This window comes from Pungitius pungitius, chromosome 5 (genome assembly GCF_949316345.1).
Source record: "Pungitius pungitius chromosome 5, fPunPun2.1, whole genome shotgun sequence".
Taxonomy (NCBI): Eukaryota; Metazoa; Chordata; class Actinopteri; order Perciformes; family Gasterosteidae; genus Pungitius; species Pungitius pungitius.
The window spans coordinates 8,824,362-8,841,416 of record NC_084904.1 but is presented as its reverse complement, the minus strand read 5'-3'; the positions used below and the strand labels follow the sequence as shown (position 1 = coordinate 8,841,416).

The 17,055-nt window shown below is 41.6% G+C and overlaps 2 protein-coding genes across 4 annotated transcripts; both read right to left on the bottom strand.

The window, feature by feature from the left end:
• Positions 1-3,951: 3,951 nt before the first annotated feature.
• Positions 3,952-9,512, bottom strand: dhfr (dihydrofolate reductase). 2 transcript variants are annotated; one of them, XM_037483578.2, is made up of 6 exons: positions 9,339-9,512; positions 9,177-9,226; positions 5,623-5,728; positions 4,806-4,929; positions 4,385-4,500; positions 3,952-4,060 (listed from the first exon to the last, which is right to left on the bottom strand). In XM_037483578.2, the coding sequence occupies exons 1-6, from the start codon at positions 9,428-9,430 to the stop codon at positions 3,979-3,981; spliced, it is 570 nt and encodes a 189-aa protein (XP_037339475.1). In that variant the 5' UTR covers positions 9,431-9,512; the 3' UTR covers positions 3,952-3,978. The 2 variants fall into 2 exon arrangements, with proteins under 2 accessions (XP_037339475.1, XP_037339476.1); XM_037483579.2 differs by having other exon boundaries at positions 4,839-4,929.
• Positions 9,513-10,301: 789 nt separating this feature from the next.
• gtf2h2 (general transcription factor IIH, polypeptide 2) lies at positions 10,302-16,749 on the bottom strand. Of its 2 annotated transcripts, none has more exons than XM_037483576.2 (15): positions 16,529-16,749; positions 15,911-15,971; positions 14,779-14,856; positions 14,579-14,615; positions 14,160-14,246; positions 14,026-14,076; positions 13,485-13,539; positions 12,919-13,024; positions 12,711-12,801; positions 12,376-12,571; positions 11,820-11,883; positions 11,628-11,731; positions 11,395-11,497; positions 11,269-11,308; positions 10,302-10,731 (listed from the first exon to the last, which is right to left on the bottom strand). In XM_037483576.2, exons 2-15 carry the CDS (start codon positions 15,964-15,966, stop codon positions 10,621-10,623), a joined length of 1,179 nt encoding a protein of 392 aa, XP_037339473.1. In that variant the 5' UTR covers positions 15,967-15,971; positions 16,529-16,749; the 3' UTR covers positions 10,302-10,620. The 2 variants fall into 2 exon arrangements, with proteins under 2 accessions (XP_037339473.1, XP_037339474.1); XM_037483577.2 differs by lacking the exon at positions 16,529-16,749 and adding an exon at positions 16,053-16,455.
• Between the last annotated feature and the right edge of the window lie 306 nt (positions 16,750-17,055).

Genomic DNA, 17,055 nt, shown 5'->3' with positions numbered 1-17,055 from the left:
TGTGTGTATTTTCCCATTTTTTTGGATATGGAGCACACAAAGCATTCACCCCGAGTACACCCAAGAGGCAAAGGGTTCTGGGAACAGGTGGTCCTCTCCATGAGGTCAGTGACAGATCACAATCAGGCTCCATTTTATTTGCTTCAGAATCACAATCCAAAGCCATTTATTGCCACATATGTTACAAAAAGAGGAATTGGACTTGGCTTCTCCATGGTTAAACCATTAGGGTTTTTATACAAAATGTGACATTTAAAGGCAATTCTAAGACTTGATTCTTGAGGCAAACACTTTCCGGAGATTCTATTGTCACAAATGTATCACACATTCTAATTTTATTCCAATCTACACATCGTTCCCACTCTATCTTTAGGGAAACACTGACACAATACAAATATAAATGTTAATCGTAGGTTTGTGACAGGATGAAAAGTCTCAAACATGCTACTGCTCTTGACCTACATTCCGTTATTATCTACACTTTGCTAGTAAAAGGTTGGACCTTCAGAACTGCTTGTAGTCTACACTGGGCCCTAAAGCGATGGACATGGTCAGCAACAATACTCTACTCAATAGGCAGCATTTAAACCATGCTCAATTGGTACTAAGGGGCGCAAAGTGTGCCAAGTAAATATCCCCCACACCATTACACGACCACCAGCAGCCTGAACCGTTGATACAAGGCAGGATGGATTTATGCTTCCATGTTGTTTTATGCCAAATTGTGGCCCTACAATCTGAATGTCTCAGATGAAATCGAGACTCCAGACCAGGGAACATTTTTCCAATCTTCTATTGTCCCATTTTGACGGGCCTCAACGAATTGTAGTGTCATTTTCCTGTTGGTAGCTGACAGGGGTGGCCCTGGTGGTCTTCTGCTGCTCTAGCCCATTCTCTTCACGGTTTGCGTGTTGTGCGTTCAGAGATGGAATTCTGCTTTTCTTGGTTGTAATGAGTGGTTATTTGAGTTACTGTTGGCTTTCTATCACATGGAACCAGTCTACCCATCCTCCTCTGACCTCTCACATAAACAAGGCACACAACTGCTGCTCACTGGATATTTTCTCTTTTGGGACAATTCTCTTTAAGCCCTAGAGAGTTTCTGACATACTCAACCAAGCCCGTCTGGCAACAATAACCACATTCAAAGTCACTTAAATCCGCTTTCTTCCACATTATGATGTTCGGTTTAAACTTCAGCAAGTTGCCTTGCCCACGTCTACATGCCGAAATGCATTGAGTTGTGGTCAACTGGTCAAACACCCGTCCTATGGTTGAAAGTCCTGTTTATATTGGATACATCCAGCCTCTGAGTTGAATATTTCATGCTGAATTACAAGAGGTGACCATTACATTATTAGTTGTGCGCATTTAGTGTGGGTGTCCACCTGAAAAACACATCCCCGTTGCCATTGAAATCCTGCAGATGGACACACAAAAACAAAACAAGTTGTGACCATGAACAGGAAACCAACAGATAAGATGTTGTGACTATTTCACAGTTTTCAGCTGTCGTGTTATCCCCTTCAAAGGAAAAGAGTGTGAAACCGTAATGTGGTGACAGCTGGATTTATTTGGATTGTTGTTCCATTCACTTTGTTATCTCTAATCATTCCAAACAAACATTTATGCAGCGGACACCTTCAACTTGTGACCCATTTGTGTCAGACCAACTGTCCAGTGAATTCATTAATCTAAAAGTCGGCCTATGCCATATCTATTTCTAATCATATTCTGAGCTTCATCTGAGGTGAATAAGAAACTTGTCTTTGGATCAGGTTAACTGGGGGACGATGTATTTTCATATTGTATTATTTTATTCATTAGCTTCAGACTCTTAGTTGCTTGTCAGTGTTAGTCACAGACAAAACCCTGAAAAAGGTGCAATTAATAATAAGTACACAGAAATGGAAAATAATCCAAATGAAGGCTACTGAAGTGTGTATATTGGTTGTTTGGAGTTTTGGAAATTCTGATGATTTGGTTTTTCATTGGTTCATGTGTGCAGGAGCTGAAAAAATGTGACTTGTATTATGTTGGATCGACGCTGCCTTTATTAACTCGTCATGATTGCAGCAGGTGCCGAGCCGTGGGACTGAATGTGCTTTCTCTGCGTTTAGTTGACCATTTTGTTGCGTGAAATAAAACCAAGTTGAAAGATCTCCTGTCATTTGGATTGAGGGAATGAAATCACTGTGCCTAAATTTACCTAAGTTACATAAACACATCTACTGTACATTTTTAGAACCTTACACATGAAGCTCTATTAGAAATGCTATCAGACTAAAATGTGTATATGTAGGAGCCATTTTGCGGCGAAGTTACTATGGTAACACCTGCTGACGAATCCTGACCTTGAGTTAAAGTTGCACACCTGTGCCAATTAGCGGGTCAGAGGAAGACAAAGGATCCTTGAGAGAGTTTGGAAGTTGTCTTTTGGAATTGAGTGTTGGAAAGACATGGACGCCAGCAGGCATATGGTTTTTCAATTTAATAAGGGGTCCCCAAACTTGTTCCTGTGAGGGCCAGATAACTTGTCCCTTCGCTGGAGGGGGGTCAGAAAAAGTGTGACGATTGCAGTGGGTGCCTAAATGTAAACATTTGTTTTCCAGAAAGCCACATATAACCAAATATTAATAATCCAGGATCTTCACAGAAAAAAAAGTCAGGAAAATAAATAATATCACTTAATGAAATAAATAATAACCAAATAATCTTCTCTGGGATCTTTACAGAAAAAAATGAAATAAATAATAACCAACCGCCTGTCAGTCAATATCATTTGTGGCGTTATCAAGTATTACATGAATGCATTTCGGTAGATTACATTACATTGAATACAATCATAACTGGACATTGATATTATTCTATTGATTACACTTTCAAAATTACAGTGGTTTTATGACATTCCCATTACTTTATCGAATACATATCCCCAGAATCATGGTTGTGTTTTGTTGTACACTAAATGCATTTTATTTATAATTAATTTATGAACCTGGTCGTCAATTCATTTTTTAATATCCTACACTCCTCAAGACTGGACTACTGTAACTCTTCACTGGAATCAGTCCGTAAGTGGGAGACTGGGATTTCGGGCCTTGGACACTAGTCTTCCATGTCCCTGCCATGGTTGTGTGTGTTGGACCCTGCCTGTGTTCATTATTCCCTTGTGTCCATCTTCTTCTTGTCTTCATATCTGTCTCCGTGCCCTTAGTCCTCTGCCTTTTGGGTATTTCCCTCCACACATCCTTTGTTATCACCGTCATTTTGCTTAAACAGACCTCTTCAGTTGTCTGTGTGCGTTGAAATAATGAAAATAATTGAAAATAATTTGAACTTCAAAGCCCACAGACTATGGTATAGGTAAATTTCAATCCGGAGAGACTTGTTGAAGTTTGAACACTGCTTTATTATATCATGCATGAATATTGTTATTTCAATGTGTTTGGGGCTTGGACTCCATCCTGCCGTAGGATAGACCAGGGGCCGGGATGCTGAGCCGAGCTATATCCCCCCCTTTTGGAAGTCCAGACACTGGTGATGGTGGTAGAGAATAAGTTGCTCCAATATCCTGATGTGCCAGTTACTGCTGTAGATTGGAGGTGTCAGGGGTGGTGGCGGGTCGCCTTTGGTGCGCGCTGAAATGACAACTGACAGCAGAGAGAGAGAACAGTCTTTTAACGTTTGCCAGCACTGATGCAATTGGTTTACGGTAACATCATCCATATCTGGTTGGCTGGTACTACCTGACCCCGCCCCTAATCAGCTGGCCGTGTGCCCCCATGGAGAGAGGAAGCCTACCGGGAATGGCAACGCCTGTCCAGTCTTCCTGACTGAATTTTCGCCTAAGCTTCATATCTAGATCCGTGTTATTGATGCCTGGACTCACTCCCAACTTAAGACAACAGATATTGAAATATTGAAAAAAAAAAAAAATGAATGACTGAAGACTTTACATTGTTCTTGTTTTATTTATCATTCATCAATGCTCTCATAGACTTCAAATCTGTACTGGACACCATTCTCCTCCTGGAGCTCTTGTGGTACTCCTGGAAACCTGAGGGAGGAGACAGAATTACTGAGTTTCATCTGTTAGACACACCATGCTTTAAATAAAGGAGTGTTTCATCTCAGCAGCCAACAGCTGTCACAGACTCAACTTGACGGATTGTACTGAACCATAAAAACATTGGACTTTAGTACCATTATTTTAAATGGGTTTGGAACTGCTGAGAAGCTGCTGTGGGAACTCGGTTTATTTAATAACATATATAAATGCATTTTTAAGGGACAATTCAAGTTTATTCAAAGCTGGGTATAAAAAAAATGACAGCCTACTGAATCTCCATTTAAATGGGCTGAACACATGTGCAGATCTTACTCTGGCAGTAGACGATATTTGTCCAGACAGATTTCAGGGAGGAATGTGTCACACTCAAACTGCTTCAGGATCTGAGTGACAAACAGTCTCCTGGTGCCCGTGCTCTCCATCAGCTCCTGGGTGGCCCAAAGCAACCAAAACTGAATTACAGGTAGAAGAAAGCGGTCTGTAGGCACAGGTGTGTGTACATTGAGCCCATCCCGCAGGGGTTCATCACGGCCGCCCTTGATGCCTGCGACCAATTGGACAGTAAAATGGAACACTGGGTAATTTAAATGTGTCATTGATCATTTGTAATGGGTTACTTGGACATCATCCCCAAAGACTCTGAAACCATGACGGATGGTCAAGACTGAACAAGAGTTTTTTTTTATACATATTTTAAAACCATGCCAAGAGCAGTGGTTGGTCCCTGCAGTACCTTGTACAGAGAGCTGCCCCCTATGACCCACACCTGGTCCACCTGCTCTGCCAGCTCCATGTCGACCAGCCGGAGGGCCGAGCTGAAGTCTGGTGCCAGGTGGTGTGCTCCTGCAGGGGGCGCTCTGGAGGACAACAAGTTCAGTCACCACAGGGAACACTACTGGAGACAAAGTAACACTTGCTGATCAATAGTTCATTAAAACGCATATCCTCCCCTGGCCCTACCATCCATGCAGACCACTGTTGTCTCTACCAGACATTACTAAAGCTGAAAGGAATGCATCCTTGATGCAAACCTAACTAATGCTAATAGTCCTCGTCAAGTAGACACTTCCCTACAATCAGGAACTTGTCCGTCTGACACTCGGTCCCAATTAGCTCCAAAGGCTGAGACTACAGAGTGAATAGTGTTGATGCTAGCTCCTTCTGGGCAGGTGTTTGTGTGTGCTCCGCCCATCAGTGAATGAATGAAGACATGTGGTGTTAATGAACTTCAAGTGGTTGCAAGGCTAGAAAGAAGTTAAACAGTTTGAGGGAGGTGCAGCTAGCTACAGCGTACAGTTCTGAACACTAAAGCCACATGCTATTGTCCTGATCATTTTTTAATCACAGCTTCTGTCTACAAACAATATATAAAAAGGTTTTTCCTTAATCGATTACAGGTGAAGAACTGTGAAAAAACTCAAATTAAACAAACACAGCAACAATTCAGTAAAGCCAGAAGCCCTTTGATGAAGGTGCAGTGCATGGGGAGTGGAACGCCAGGTATGGTGGACACACTGCTGACTGAGAGGGACACGTAGAGGGACACGTACTTGAGCTCCCTGCTGAGGACGATGTTGATCCTGTTGTTCAGAGGTCTGTTTTTCTCCGGGATGGAAAACCACGTTTTTCTCCCCATGATCACCACATTCTGCTTGTCTGCAGGACGGCAAGTTTTAAACAGCAGAAGTCACTCTGCAGGCCGCACATCAGTCTCAGCATTGGTGAGGCCTTCCAAGAACCAGTCTAGTCAATATTGGCTTTTAATCGGTTTCATTTTTCTTTTAAATCAATATTTGTTTACATTGTTTTTGTTCTTTTTCAGAATAAAGCGAGTACCATCAGTGCCGTAGAGTTGCAGAGTGGTTTGTGAGGCAATTAAAAAAGATGAAACTGTAGTTGTCAGCACATCTGAACATACAATGTACACGTGTACAATGAATTACTCGGTAAAGGGAGCATTCACAGATAACAGGTGCAATCTAGCTAGGAACACTGAACATGAACCACAAACAGGGGTCACCCAATGTGGGGCAATTGGAGGGTGTTCTACAGGGTGGGCACTATAGAGTGAGGCTGTCAAAACTACTCAAAAAGACTTTCGAATATTCGCTTTAAAAAACACATATGTTATATCTATTTGATAGAATATCTGGTTGCGCAATAGGCGTTAATAACAGGACTAATTAATACGAGACATTACTACTTGTATAGGTGATTTCTTTAAACATAGTCAACAACATATTTAAGTAAAAAATAAGTAACTAAATGGCCAAGAACGCAGACCGTGGCCTCGCCCTCAACAATAAACAAATGCTGAAGAGTTTAATTTAAGGTCGCGATTCTTGTCCCAAATGTGGCAGGCTTCATTCAGTGATTGGAACAATTACAACTATTCGAATATATATTCAAATATAGAATATTGGTTGACAGCCCGGCTATAGTGTGTGTTTCATCTTCTTCACCATGGGTTAAATGACACGGCTAGCATACCGAAGTTAATGTCACACAACAAGAAAGGGAGCTGCTTCTGTTACACATTCTGCGGGAATAAACACGCAAGTGTAAAATAAGCCGACGTCTACATGTGTATAAAGGACCATTGACCCTTTGTGCGTTCGTCACCAATCATTGACTAACTAGTTGATCTCATTCTGTCCTTTCACACGGTCATAAAGATGACAACAATAAGTAAGATTACTGACTGAAACAACATGAATTTAAAGAATGGAAATGATAAACATTGCCTTCATTCAATCATCAGTTTAAACAGTTTAAACGTATGGATGTTCGGCACAAACAAACAAGGCAGGAATCTGAATCAGCATCACGTGTGAGCTACACAACGACGAGGGCTTTGAAGATGTTATTTTGCATTCCTATTATTTATTTATACGCCAATAGATTCAAGGACAACAAAGAGTCACTAATAAGAGGTAAAGGAGAGACCTACAAATAAAAAAATAAAAGGCCGAACCAAGGGTTCTGTTGCTTGTAAACTACACAGAGCAAAGAAAGGATTACTGAATGGGCCGCAGGATTATGAATATGTGAATGTTTTAAAATGTCTATATACATTCATACATAGGTTTGTTGACAATGGGATGCACGAGAACCACCAGGGGCCTGTTTCAGAAAGGAGGTTAAGTGAAAACTCTGAGTATGTTAACCCTGAAATGAGGGAAACTCTGAGTTTTCTGTTTCAGAATGGGAGGTATGTTAAACCTGAGAAAGCAGAGTAAGTCAAGCCTGTTTCAGAAAGAGAGGTAACTTATACTCAGAGTCAGTTACCATGGCAACTTACTCTGTGAACCTAACCTGGTCGGGAGCAGGTTTTCTTCAGGAAACCCAGAGTTTATTTCGTCTCCTCCCCTTTTTTAAAGAGGAAGTGGTATTTAATCACCTCATTCATTCTTTCGGTATTCATTCATTGCGCACATTTCAGTCACGCAGAGCGCATCAAATCAAGTGAATGAAATGGCATGTCCTTTTATGGACGATCCTGTGGATGAAGAGGCTGCATTAATCCGTAGGGAGTTGCATTTACGTCGGGAGAGGATTTTGAGACCCAGAGTGGATTTTTTGTCATATCCATATTCATTTTTATTTGAGCGGTACCGTTTTTCTTTACAGTCAATAAGATACATCCATAATCTCATCCATCCTTACATCAGAAACATCAGCCATCGCGGCCGTGCTCTAACATCCGAGCAGATGCTTTGCGTTGCATTACGTTTCTTTGCAAATGGTAGTTTTCTGTATAACATTGGGGATGCAGAACATATCAGTAAGGCTACTGTTTGCAGAGTTGTAAGGAAAGTGTGCCTCGCTCTTAAGCGCTTTCTCCGAATTTTTGTGCTGTTTCCTGGGCACAAAGCCGTGAAAGCCATCAAAGAGGAGTTTCACAGGATTGCAGGTCAGTGATGTATAAATCGGTTTAAATGAGGCTAACCTGATAAATGACGTTCAGTTAAGAGCATATTGCTGCGACCCCTGGAAGTAAACTAATAATAGAATTCCTTTTAGGATTTCCGAATGTGGTTGGATGCATTGATGGCACACATATTCCCATCATTGCACCTTCCGAAAATGAAGCGGACTATGTCAACAGGAGGTCCATCCACAGTATTAATGTGCAGGATTGCACCTACATGAAAATTAAAATTAGGTTGAATAACACACTGTTCTTCCAGTTTCACTTCTGATATTATAACAGTTGGGCAAGTCACTTATATTACTAACTACAACTGGCTTCTTCAACAGTGTAATTAGATTAATGTAATAATGACTATCTCTAGAAAGTATTGGTCTACTTATTACTAATTACTTTCTAAATCCCATATCAACTTCAACCACTTGAACAATACAAGGAGAGACAAGAAACTGCACTTTTAATGCTTTCAAATAAACATTATACAATTGCATGAACTATTCTTGAAAAAATATATCTTTTAAATTTGATGTTAAATCCACTATTGTTTTATACAGAATTGCTTTATAGTTTATGCAGCATTAAATGCAATTACATCAGATTTTACTTTAAATTACGGAATTAAATTAGTTTTTAGATTACATAGAAATTAATTACACACAACACTGTATAACAGTAATTCAAATGTAAACTTACGCATTGACTCGAGCAGCTATTTTCTCCCAAGCTAACTCTCTGTCATTCGCCGCTGCAGCCGTGTTGCTTTTTTTAAAAAATATATGTTCGTACTCTCCATATGCTTGCATAAGCACATCCAGTTCTGCTGGTGAAAAATATGAAGACCTCTTTTTGTCTGGCGCTGTTGCCATGGTGACTCGTAATATCTGCGCTCCATTGATAATGGCTTTTTATAGTTGTGGTGCACGCGCTTAACTCAGAGTAGGTCAACTCAGAGTTGATTGAACTAACTCATTTCAGCTGTTCTGTAACCGAAAACTCAGAGTTTCCCATCTCAGGGTAAGTCAACTCAGAGTTCAAGTTTTAACTCAGAGTTGGTTGAACCTCCTTATTGAAACAGGCCCCAGGTAGGTGCAGGGTGTCTGTGCCACTCACATCGACACGCACTAACTCATAGACCACGGTCACGTGACGACGCAAACCCACGGGTCACGTTACCTTTCACCGAGGCCGTCGCCGTCATCCTTCGGAAATGTTTGAACTCGTTACTGTAAAACAAGAACATATAATTAACTATGTATTGACATACATGCTTTAGAAGCTGACGTCCTTGTGACCTCCTGATGGAGCTCAAGTAGCCCACTTCCTCCACGGACTTACTTAAGTCTGACGGGATGCCAGGGCAGGTTTCCATGACAACCGATGCCCAGGTCGGGGCACACCGCCACGATGCCGTTGAGGACGCGCGACATGCTGAGCGGGCTGGACTGCGTCCTCGTGCACCACCAGCTTTCTGGCGGGACTCGAATTTGCGCTCTTCTTCTTCTTTCGCTTTTAGGCTCACAGCCTCAGAGTCAACACCGCCACCCACTGGTGTGGAGTGTGGACTGAGAGCAATGAAAACTCAATGATGGAATCACAAGCTAAAGGACCCAAACACATATCTTTAACCGAGTGAGGACAACGGAAGTTTAGACATCGAGAGGCTTTAAGTTGCTTCCCTTTTTCCGGTGCGTAAATATGCTCCATTTAGGGCAATTGAATCAATAACAACAGACAATTCAAGTTGATTTAATGCGAAACGATTGTTTTAAAAATTGTTAAGTGTTTATTCATTATATATGAAAAACATACAATATGTACTGTGTATATGTCAGTCGTCTGGTCTGCTCGATAGTCGATAAAATCTGCGCTCTTAACTTCCTCCGCCTGTTACTTCTTGACAAAGACGCACAGGCTTTGGTCACAATGATGCCCCCGTTTGAGTCCGTTTAAGGACGCTGATTGGCTGAATTGTGAGTCACATTTTTTTTAAATTTTATTAGTAATTGGCTAAAGTGCTTCTTAGGCCTGCCTTCTAGGGGCATTCTTGAGCATGGCCTTAACGCAGCTAGAAAACGCAAGAAGACACCACCTTATATATATATATATATATATATATATAAGGTGGTGTCTTATATACAGTATATATACACTCACCTAATAAAGTGGCCGGTGAGTGTATATATACATTGTATATATACGTATATATCTTAGATAAGGACATATTTTACAATCCTTTCATCAGAGCAAACACATGTATTTGTAGATGCCACTTCGAAGCATTTTACAAGTAACAAGTAGGGAAAAAAAGGGTTTTATTCACAAACTGAACTGTAGTACAAAAGTGCGCGTAAACAATACACTGAAATGATTTCCGACAGGAATAAAGTGTTGTGCCATTTCCCAGCTGGGCGTGCAGCCGCTCAGAAGCAGTTCTCACAGCAGACAGAGGCTTTGGCCTAACTTAAGCCAGAAGCTGGTGAACCTTCAACCGATAAGGACATACCAAAAATGTCCCATCTTGTATCAAATCTTCAACATTTTTGAATTATGGTGCATTCCCAGTGTGCATTATATAAGACAGATACGGTGACCACTAAGTATAATTAGCCTCTTAGCTTCAGGGGTTGCTTGGGTTGTGAATACAGCAGGGGCAGCAGTGCAGCGAGTCATGGATGAAGAGATCACACTCCGAACAGAACACACTTCCACATATCGGACAGGAGAATATCTAGACAGAGAAGGAAAGAGCAGGTCGAGATGGATAGACTGATGAACTTATTATTGATAAACAAATGTAGGTCACCATTATATCACTCAATATTAAGAGGAATGTGAATATATTCTGTAAATTAACTTGCAATGTCTCAACGCCGTTGAACATTGTTGACCTAAAAAAGTGGTCAAAATCGAAGAAGCCAAGCGATGTTTGATAACACCAGATTTTACAGTTCCAGATCAACTCAATCGCTCATAAACTCCACCCCTGGTTTGTAATGGACAAATGTCTGTTGCAGCTGCACGATGACTGGTAAGGGTCAATTATTAGGACCAACATCAGCCTGGCAGGTCCAAGGACATCATCCCACACTTCATGTTATCTCTCTCATAATTAAAGGCATAGAATAGAACTAAGGCACATATTTTACAACTGTATTTGTGTTATGTGATGATGACTAAACTTCTAAATATGTGGCCCTCCAAAACCTTCTTTCATCATCTGACTGGCCTCTACAGACCCAGATGGACAGTCAGCTTCTCTACTTACACTTTTGTCTTTCAGCTGGCCTTGACAAGCCTGACAGAACCTGAAACCAAATGATGCCAAGTTTAGCCACACAGCAGTGCTGTGAAGGATTGTGGGGGGGGGGGGGGTGTGGATGAAGGAGGGCACCTGTCTTTGTGGAGCTCCTCTGCAGGACTCTCTGTGAAGGCTTGGAGGGGGAAAAGGTGGTGGAAGGATCTGGCCAGATGGGGCGCCGACACCAGAGTCAAACCTTGGAGACAACAAAGCGGTCAGAGCCGCCGCTCTTCTGTCGGCTTCAACACAAAGAACTGTTCATGCAGCAAAAGGAGGAGGAAAACTATAAAAGTCCAGTCGGACCTTACAGCGACACACACACATACCACAGACTTTACACTCCACAGGAAGCTCGGTGTACTTGGCGTGGCATTGCGGACAGAAGTATCCTCCCAGAGACAGACCGGCACTACTGCTACTGTCCAGATGACTGGAGCACACAACGGGAGCAGAGGAAGACAACATCAGCACGCGCAAGCTAGGAGCCTCAAGGTTTAGATAGCAGCGCTTTGACTCACGCCATGCTGAATGAGGGCTTGGCATCCTGGTCACTCAGGTAGGCAATGGTGTGCTGAGGAAAACCTGCACAAACCAGTTTTCAATTCATAGAAATTTAAATGGAAAGCAACCAATCAAAGCCATTTGCATCGGACAGCTGATGGATTAACGTGACCATCCATCTATACGGTGCCAGTCAAGATGGATGAAGATATTGAGAAGATAACAGTTAAATTGTCATTATGCAACACAGGGTTACACAGCAAAATGCAGTTGTTGCCTATTTCATACAACAACTGAATTAAAGTAGTTAATTTTGTGAATAACCATTATGAGGACATTCAGTACACTGGAAAGGGAGGATTTTAATGAACGAGACGTGTGAGCTGTTATTAATACACAGATGTGACACTGACTCAACAGACATTTACTCAAATAAAACATTTCTGATTGAAACTTTACTCTTCTTTTGAATCCATTATTTAAAATTCTAACCAATTAAGTCATTTCTGAAATGCTGCTCAGTGAAAGTATTTAACAGATCCTTTAACAGATGCATTTGTTTGAGATACTGACCCATGCGTATTAAAGAGCATTCGGATGAGGAGCTGGCTGGGGGGGGCTTGACGTGCAGCATCAGCAGCTCTTTAAAGTGACTCTCATCCAGGATAACGTGGTAGGAGCCGCCCGTCTCCCTGGTCAATACCGTACACACCCTGACCTCTGCTGACAGGCCAATCACAGAGACCCTGACCTTCAGAGACTTCAGGGTCTGGACGAGGAGGAGCACGGTTACACATCATTCACTTTAATTTGAACTTACTGGAAAGTTAGGGGAAGAAGATGTGAAATATATGGAGTAAGCTATGACTAGGCCCCCCCCCCCCAAGGAGGGAGAGTTTGTGTTGCACCTTAATCAGCTCACAGATGTTGGCGGGGTCACATGTGGTGAGACTGCTGAGGATTACCAGGATCTCCCGACTGGTGTGTCCAGGCATGTGCCTTCATACAAAGACAGGAACCAGCTGAGTGACATCAAGATATATCACAGAAATTACACCTATTAAAAAAAGGAAATATGGAAATGATACTAATAATGATAGGACTGCAAGGACCTACTTGAGTGTCTGTATGGCCAGGTTCAGAGAGTTGTAAAGGGACGGCTCGCCGACACACACAGTGTCCACTGCTTTCTTCAGAGCAACGATGTGCTTCTTTGGATTTCCTAGTGTCCAACAAAATACGTCACATGAGGCTTTGGGGGTCTGGGCCCGTCCACCGAGTCCCACTTTGCCTGCCCTGGATGAGCACCCGTGCTGGACTTTAAGCTCTGTTAGCACTGTTAGCTTCTTATAGAATTCTAATAAAGTGTTTGATATTAAAAACAAGCATTCTTAGCACATCTGCAGCCATGTGATTCTATTTCCCCTGCCGGGTTAAATATATTTCCTTGTTTTTTTCGCCTATGACGTTTTGCAGCTGGCCTGCTGATCCATGCGTGCCTGCATGAGGTCACTTCCCAGACGTGGAGGCTGTGGTTCACACAGGTGAAAAGTTTGAACAGAGGACACCCTGCTCGTGGAAGGGTGTCCTCTGTTCAGGTCCATTTTTCTCTGTTGCAATAAGAGAAACCAAAAACATGACCCAGGCAAAAACATGGTCAAGGAGTCCAACATGATCCTCACCTGCCAAGTCAGTCAGCTTCTCTGCTCTTTTGTTCTTGGTGGTGATAAGGCCCAGCTGTAGGATCACAACACATTTCGTTAGGTCAAACAACACGTTGTGTTTTCTCACTCGTCTCATTATAAGATTGTAATTGTTTCTGATTGGCGACTGACAGCAGCAGTGACACGGTACCATAAAACGTTTTCTGGGTGCAGGTCTATGTATTCTCTCCTCAATGACTCATTGATGAAGAACAGACGTGGCACAATGGAATCGAGTGTTACACCATTATATTCAATGTGCTGTTCTATCCTGGTAAATCGACTTGTAGTGCATAGGAAATATTCTGGGAAGGGACTCAATAATATAAGAACCTATTGAACATATAAGAACCTAAATCATTTTCTGATTCACATACGGATCACTTAACAATTGGTCAATCACTAGTTTGGAAGCAGGAACCTTGGCCAAAAGAGTTCTCCAGCGCAGCAATACTGACGACACGATGGAGCACACGGCAGAATACAGGACAAATCTGCACACAACTCATGATCTACACACCTGACTGATGGGGTTCTGGTCAAAGTAGTCCTCGACAAAGGTTTCCAACAGCTTGGGAGGAAAGGAACAAGGAGAGGGTGCATTAGAGCTGATGGTGACATATCGATGCGGGGGGCGGGGGGGGGGGTTCTTACCTTTAGAGAGGCGGTGAGGCGGTTGGGTTTCAGGTCATGGTCGTCCATAGTTCTTGAACAGTCGATCACCACGTGGAGGTGTCGCATCTAGAGAACAACATAATTTAACCTGCTGACGTTTTTAGTAACATTATATTTTATTTTTCTAAATAGACTTATCCACTTTATGTTATGCGGAGTATGGCCGAAGTCGCCCCCAGGACAATGTTCTGATGCCGAAAAGAGTCAAATTGTTTTTTTTGCCATATTCAAAACAACGGTCATCGCAAACAAAACCATGACAACATGTGACCAAAGGCTTAAGTGGTTATTGTATCATCTTTACCCATATATAACAACAATGAGCTGGATGTAGTCACCATGCTGCCTTTAGAATAACACAGATGGGTGAAGGTTCTGTATGGTCACAGCTCACTCACCATTCCAAGCCGCACTTGTCCATGGCTCTCTGTGACCCTACGAGGTAAAACAAAGCAGCGGCAACTTTGATATCTCTTTAGGGAATTAACAGAGTCCATCTTTGTCATTTCTCATTCACAGGAGAATATACAATGGAGTCTTAAGAATGATCAAAACAATCAGTTATGTTTCACACGTACTTAAATATAGGCACACAAACCTTTTCCTTTTGGACTGGAACAGGATCTCTTCTACTGTGGCTTTTAGGGAGCCAGATTCATCCTCCTTCAGCACCTCCCTGCAGGAGAACACACAGGATCCACAGAGAGCCATGGACCACGCTCTTCACTTAGTACAATGACGACATGGGGTCATTGGTTAGTAAGATCTATTCATCCTTTAACCATGTTTGGTTCATGTGATTGACAATAGCACTCTTTTATTTTACTACGCACTAGTGTTAGTAATAGTTCTCATACACTTTTTTTCATTTAAGTTTTCTATACTTCTATATTTAATTTTATCTACCTACCTCTTATTAATCTTCTATTTTGAGCTGGTGTCAGTACTACTTCTACACTTGTTGTATTTGTAACTTCTGTGGCAGTTTGTCACAGTTAAGAACCTCCAAGCAACACCCCTCTGAATGGAATACCCTGTAGGTCCTATACTTTTGGGGATAGATTTGTTCTCCTTTTCTGTCTGGAATATTTGTAAAATCAATAAAACGATTTAAACTAAAAATGTTTTTCTTATGTTTCTTGGTTCATTATTCAGTTTTATTGACAACCTTTTGTATAATTCAGAGTTAATAGATAATAGAGATTAATAGAAACCAATGGTACAGTAACTGGGCTCCTATTTAAAAGTCTAATTATATTATTGCTGACATCACAGGACTCTCAGATTTATTGCCGAATGACAGTTATAGAAGCCATCATTGGATCCTCTATGAGCAGTTAGGGGGACCGATCGAAGGGGACAACAATGTTTATTTGGTATTTACTAGGAAACACTTGAATTTACCATAGCTTATTAGCTTAGCATTATTAGAAAGATGCAGTACCAAAATTGTTGTTAAGAAGACACTACCTTGGTTACACCATGTATGAATGTGGAAGTGGGAAGAAGTGCATCCCCCTATGATGGCGACACATGGACTAAAACACACTTCCAGACTCACTTTGATTACACAGCCTCAAGCTTCTAGTGAAGGATACGAATGCTCCTGTTTCAGTCAATGTGTGTGCTTTGTCTCTCTGGATTGCTCTTGTTTGTCTTGTATTTATGTTTGTGTAATGATGATGGAACTTATTATTGATTACATATCTTTATTGGTTGAATGATCTTACCATGTCCTCTCGTAGCCCCCTTCCCAGCGCTTGGTTCTCTCTGGTTCTTCATCCATTATGTCTGTCGGACAAATATTCAAGTAAGGTAATAGCTAAAAATAATGACAAACTTGGTGGTTTTGCAGTATGTCGTTACTTTTACCGAAAAATGAAGCTTATTAACGTTAGTTATTGATTCCACAGCAGGGACTGATCGCAGAAGTAAGTTTAAATTCACTCAATGGAGTCTGGCATTAAAAACAGAAAACATTAAAGCTGAAGGAGAAAAGCTTTGTACAAAGCGGGTATTGCGCAGAAATATTTGCTTACGTTACATTTAAGCTCTGGCATTACGCAGATCTTGCTAATTCAAACATTGCTGTTAGATATAGTAAAGTCACATATACATATATATATATACAGTTAGTAAACATTACATTAGCCTGAACTTGTAAGACAGCGAGCTAACGCTAGCTATTAATAATTGTAACGTTTCGTATCGTTAATTCAAGCTGCTAATGTATTCCAAGTGAATGCATTATCGTTGTATTATTTATTATTGTTTGCAAAAGAACTTTCACTCATGAATAATGGACATAAATAATGCTAATTATAAGAAATCCGTTGTATCTACAGTACCGGTTTAATGCAACACCAGACGGTGCAATGGATATTTCCTCCGGAAAGAAACACGCGTTCAATACGAATGCCCGGTCCCTCTTCTTCTTCGTGTACTTTCTCTTCTTCTTTGCTGGTAGATTGGTGGTTGGCAAACCAGTATAGAGAAGCTATACCGCCATCTATTGGACAAGTGAGAAGTGAGTTACAGATTACTTGATTTTAAAAGTAACTGAGTTAGATTACAAGTTACATTCATCAGCTGCCGACAACACCCGCTGTTGTCCGACCGGCTAACGGTCCGGCTGGCGGGTCGTTGCCGGCGCGGCTGTCACCCGGCGGACCGGATGTCTGTGCGCATGTCCTTATATAAAATAAAGCTGCTAGAATGGCCCAGCCAATCACCTGACTTAAATCCCATTTAAAATCTATGGAAAGATCTGAAGACCAAGATTCATAGAAGAGGCCCACTGAACCTTCAAGATTTGAAGACTGTGTGGAAGAATGGGCCAAAATCCCACCAGAGCAATGCATGTGACTAGTTTCTT